Here is a 5,328-nt window from a genome sequence, read left to right as displayed (position 1 = left end):
TTTCTTTGTAGTGGACGCGCCTTCGTCATGTTCTTCTCTTATGATCCTTTAAATCTCAAAAAAAAACTATTTACGAGAAAAAGTTACCACTACAATGCATTACCAAGATCACATAGAAGAGCTAGGAATTTTGTCATGGCCGATATGTGGAGTCTTTGCATCTCTGACAAATAATCTAGTCTAATTCTCTAGTTAAACTGATCTAATTGGCCTATTCTGACAGGTTGATCGATTTTACTCCTTGAACTTGAACCCAATCCCAGGAATTTAACTCATAGAAAATGATATAAATTTGTCATTCTATAAATATAAGTAGAAGTGCTCTAAACTATTATCTCGTGTGAATCAAAGAACATTCAAGAAAAAAAAAGAAAAAGAAATACTGGATCATTAAATGTATATTTAATTCCTAGATCACAATTGTTTATTTTAATCATGCATTGATAGTGCAGTCATTTTCACTCTTATTATTATGTCCCAACATTAGACCAATTTATTTGGAATGTGCCCCACAGAACGGATCGAGGCTGAAAGGAGAGGAAAATATTTGAATCCAAAAAAGGGTCTCACCCTTGGACCCTTGGTCCTTGGCTGGCCTCCATCCCAGCGAAAACTTGTTGCCTGAAATCGTCCCCAGATCTGCCCGCTTAAAGTTCCTTTTTTTTCCTCCCACATTCTTAGGAATTTGGATTTCACCTCGTCAAAACTTCAACTTTTACAACTCCGCCGCAGGAAACCCTCGGTTCCCTTCGTTCCGTTTTTTTTTTTATCGAATTTCCTGAGAATTGTAGTGGACTGTTTGTGATTTTTGGGTATGATGGTGTTCTGGGAGGGTTATGTCAGCGATGAGATGATGGGTACCTTCGCCCCGATCGTCATTTACTGGTTTTATGCCGGGATTTACCAGCTCTTGCCGCCATTGGATCGGTTCCGGCTGCACACCAGAAAGGAGGAAGAGCAGAAGAATTTGGTTTCGATGTCGACGGTAATCAAGGGCGTTCTTCTGCAACAGCTTTTTCAGGCTACAGTCGCCCGAATTTTGTTCTTGGTGAGTAGAGGTAACCATGTGTTAGCGTCATCCACTGATTGAACGGAGAACAGAAATACAAAGATTAATTTTCTTGCATTTCTTTTTTTTTATGTTTTCATGGAAATTTGGGATTATGCTCATGATGGCTGTTTTCATTAGGTTTGCAAAATAGGTTTTTTTAAATTTCTTTTGTTAATATTTTAGTCTGCCAACCCCAAGCCTTTTGATATTTATATCAGGCGGCTGCCTTCACTGAATTAAATTTGTTGGTTGGTCAGCTGGAAAGTCACGGGATTACTGGCAGAGGAAAGAAGCCATTAGTGTCATAGATTAGTTGTAAATGAAATGAAATTCTGTTTATAGATAGGAATTTTGAAAACTTACCTTGCTTCCCTTGATCAGAGACTAGTACCCTTATATGCTTTTGTAAAAACTATTCTTTTTAATGTTAAGAAATTCTAATGTGAACTGAGAGGTCTGTTGGTATTTATAGCATATTTCATAGGACGTTGTGTGCTGTAGTTTTCAATATAGTTTCAACTGAATTCAGGCCCTTTTTGCTGATGTTGACTGGTAGTTGGTTGTTATAATGAAATGTTCTCCATTGTTGTTGTGGACCCATTTCTCCCTTCATGGCTCCAGTCTTAGGTTTGACTGAGCAAGACTCAGTATGAACATGTCATTTTCATTGAGAATTTTGGCTAATTCATTTTTTTTTAAATTAAATAGAGTGTGAATTTATTAGCTATAGCTATATATTAACTCATTTACTGTTTCTTTTGTAGGATCCCCTTCAGGGTGTGTAGTTGAACTTATTTTTAATTTGGGTACATAATATTGGAACTAAAATAGAAGCATAACTAGGATGATTTACTTTGTTCAATAGAAATACTAACACGGAACTTTCGATCGACATCCATGTGATATCTTGCTATTGGAAATTGGATCTCAAGTTAACTTTGAAAAAGTAATGCGGAGCCATTCTTCTTTGTCAGACCTTAAAATTGATTTTTCCTTATTCTATTTGCAAAAGATATCCTAACTTATATCAATTTGTAAATGTAAATGAAATTTTTGTTCAATCTTGTTCAATCTTTTTTTTTTTTTGGATAAAAGAAACTTTCATTTTGTTGTGCCATTATAGGTTTCTCAGTACATTTTAAACAAATGAGTTCATTCTTATCCTGGAATTGTTGGTATTCTTTAGTTTTCTAAAATTTAAGCAATGAAATGTATTTACTCAATTGTATAATGTACATTCCTATGTTCGATCTTCCATTTCTAACCAAAATTTTGCTGTGAATTATGAACATGAACATTGAAAATTTTTTATTGTTTAGAGTATGAATATTATAACCTTGTAATTTTGTTCTTTTATGCCATTGCCATATTGAATGTTGTTGTCAACTTTATCATTAGCTGATTTTTGTGCTAGTGGTGGGAAATTTCATGTTTGTGTTATAATTCATGTCAAAACTAATATTACTTTTTTTTCTCTCTCACTATTAGGGTGAATCCAGGAATTTTTATTTGTTGTGCACAAATTGATGATGTTAAAAATATGTTCAACCATTTTCATCTGGGCTCAGTACCAACTTTGATGGTTTTAAATTCTTCTTTTTTAAGTGTTTTAGTAAGATAAAATATATTTTGATGAAAAAACTTACAATTGAGAGTGTCTACTATTAACTTTCTAATTATTTTTTTTTTATTCTAGCATAATAATTATTTATATCTACATATGAATTCCAGAAAGATCTTACATATAGGAATAACATGATTCACTGAATACGCTTCTTCTATCAATTTATCCTAATCTAAGAGTCATTGAGATTAGAGCTAAAAAGCACCTATATATATAAACACTCTTATTAAAGTAAAATAGTATCATGCATCAACATTAGTTCTAAAAAAAGCCAAACCAACTTCTTTAAAGAGCCAAACTAACTTATTGTTAACATATGTTATAAGATCAAACTAAAACATTTAGACTGAGATAAAATAATTAAAAATATAGGGATGTGATGCAGAATCGCTTAGCCAAGATTTATAGTACATACTAGACAAGCTATTTCTTAATTTGAGACATCTTGAAAACCAATTTAATTGTCATCTGGGTAGCAAATCCAAGGTTATGAAGCTCTAAAACTTGCCCTGACTACAGAGAGAAAAGTACCTTAGTTAGTAACTTGTTTAGGAAGATCAATAACATATCTCCAAGGGAAAGCTCATGATAGAGATAGATTGAGAGAAAAAAAGTAGAATGTTATCGTGCAGTGCATGGGTTATGTTGATAGTTTGATAATGAAGATTGAAAGTTTGATATTGAAGACTGAAAATTTTAACTTTAATAATGAAGTTTGAATGTCAAGAAGATTTGTGACATATCTCCTAAATAAATCTTTCAAATGTCTTGCAGGTAATTGTGTGGCATTTGGGTTGGGGACACGGGTTATGTTGACTAGGGTTTATTAAAAAAATAGTAAATAAAAGATTTGGCTGGGCTAGTGGGGGCATCGATCCCTAGTGTTCCCATTGGACATCTGCTCGTGGATATATCTAATGTTATGTAGCTTGTATTCTTACCCAAAATTTGCTTCATATAAAATTTCAAATTTTTATCCAATCCTGGCCATCTTTAGCTCTTGAAATTTAGGTTGTTCATGCTGTAGTGAATAGAAATTGATTTTTTATTAAAATTCAACTGGCATCAAACTATGAATATTATTTGTTATGGGATACTGCGTGAATTCATTAGAAAGGTTATGCTGATATGGTGTACAAGTAATGACTTGTGGTGTTTGAGGAGCTTAATTGTATGCACATGAGGGTGTCGGAATGATGGATAGAAATTTGGTTATTTTCTTGTTAATTTAAAGAAATACAAAATAAAGGGGTCTCTCTTTGTTACATTTCACTTAAGGGTCTAATTTTCTTAATATGTTATGATGATTTAATGAATGTTGATCACACAAAAAATGTTAGGATTCATTGATCAAAGACTACTAAATATATTCTTTTTTTATATGAAACTAGAAAACATGAGAATTTGAACCAAAATGATCATGCAATTATGGATTAAATTTGAAGAAATTAATTGAACCATGAAAAATCTCAAAGCCATTGAAACTTTAAGAGTTCATCGAAGTGTAAAAGATTACATCTTACATTGATACAAGTACATAGATGACTTCCCCCATAATTATGTAGTCTCTTTTGGACTTCACTCAGACAACACGCATTAAACAAATACGTGATTGAAAATTGGAAAATAAAGTCTTAATGAATAGAAGTTACTTCCTTTACAACCCTTGAGCTATTTATTTATAGGTTTTGCAATCTAAGATCAATAATAGCATTAGCATAAAATTAGATTATGTTCAGTTTAGCAAACTCCAATTAAATATTAAGTTGCCTAGAGAGGTGAAAAAAGCACATGCCTAACGTGTTTTGAAGAGGCAATCCTGATCCTGTGCCTAACAAGGAAACTAATAATAATCACATACTGAACTGGTACACAAATCAGCCCGCCCCTAGCCAACAACAAAGAAAACTGGTGGCTAGCAGTCTATGTATTATATGGAAAAATGGCTAAAAGAGGAACCCAGCCATAGCCAACGATGTGAATTGCAAAAAGGTGGGAGTGATGTAGCCTATAACATGAAGCAACCAAAGAATGGAAATTAAATTTTCTTTTCAGTACTATGCAATTACTGAAAAACAAGCCTATATCTAGAGATTCATGCACAGCTCTTATCATAAGATTTAACCATATCAAAATAGCACACAATGGTCCAAATTATTCTGAAAATTGAACTAGTCCCCAACCATGCTAACTAAAAAATTTTGCTAAGCCACATAGATGCCGTTTTGATGAAATAAAAAGCAGAAAACACATCTTATTCTCATAGACATTCATTGTAGACTTGTCAAAAATACTTAAAATTGGAATTTTTGAAAGATAATAAAAAAAACCTAGTAAGATAAAAATACTCAAATAAATTATTCAATTATATTTGTGTTGAGTGTAAGCATGAACATTATCATCATTATGTTATATATATATGTGTGTGTGTGTGTGTGCGACTTGACTCATTGGTGCAGCCTCTGGTGTAATTCCCTAGGGTCGGGGGTTCGAATCCCGTGCAGCGGGTTCTTCGAATCAGGAGCAAGCACACCAGGGTTTTCAAACCTTTGGGGGAATCGATATTTGGTCCAGTGACCCTTTGGGGGAATCGATATTTGGTGTCCACTGGACCAAAAATCGATTTCACCTTTTATGAATATATATATATATA

At 33.1% G+C, this 5,328-nt stretch overlaps 1 protein-coding gene across 1 annotated transcript in view; it reads left to right on the top strand.

The window, feature by feature from the left end:
* Positions 1-489: 489 nt before the first annotated feature.
* The window catches only part of LOC110025042 (sphinganine C4-monooxygenase 1-like), a 22,912-nt gene continuing 18,073 nt past the window's right edge, over positions 490-5,328 (top strand). Inside the window, exon 1 of the mRNA XM_020725290.1 lies at positions 490-1,048. Coding sequence (XP_020580949.1) covers positions 815-1,048 — 234 coding nt within the window. The 5' untranslated portion in view covers positions 490-814. The remainder of the gene's footprint in view (positions 1,049-5,328) is intronic.

This window comes from Phalaenopsis equestris, unplaced genomic scaffold (assembly GCF_001263595.1).
Source record: "Phalaenopsis equestris unplaced genomic scaffold, ASM126359v1 Scaffold000287, whole genome shotgun sequence".
Lineage (NCBI taxonomy): Eukaryota > Viridiplantae > Streptophyta > Magnoliopsida > Asparagales > Orchidaceae > Phalaenopsis > Phalaenopsis equestris.
Note: the sequence above shows the minus strand (reverse complement) of the source record. Positions and strands in the feature narration are given on the sequence as shown.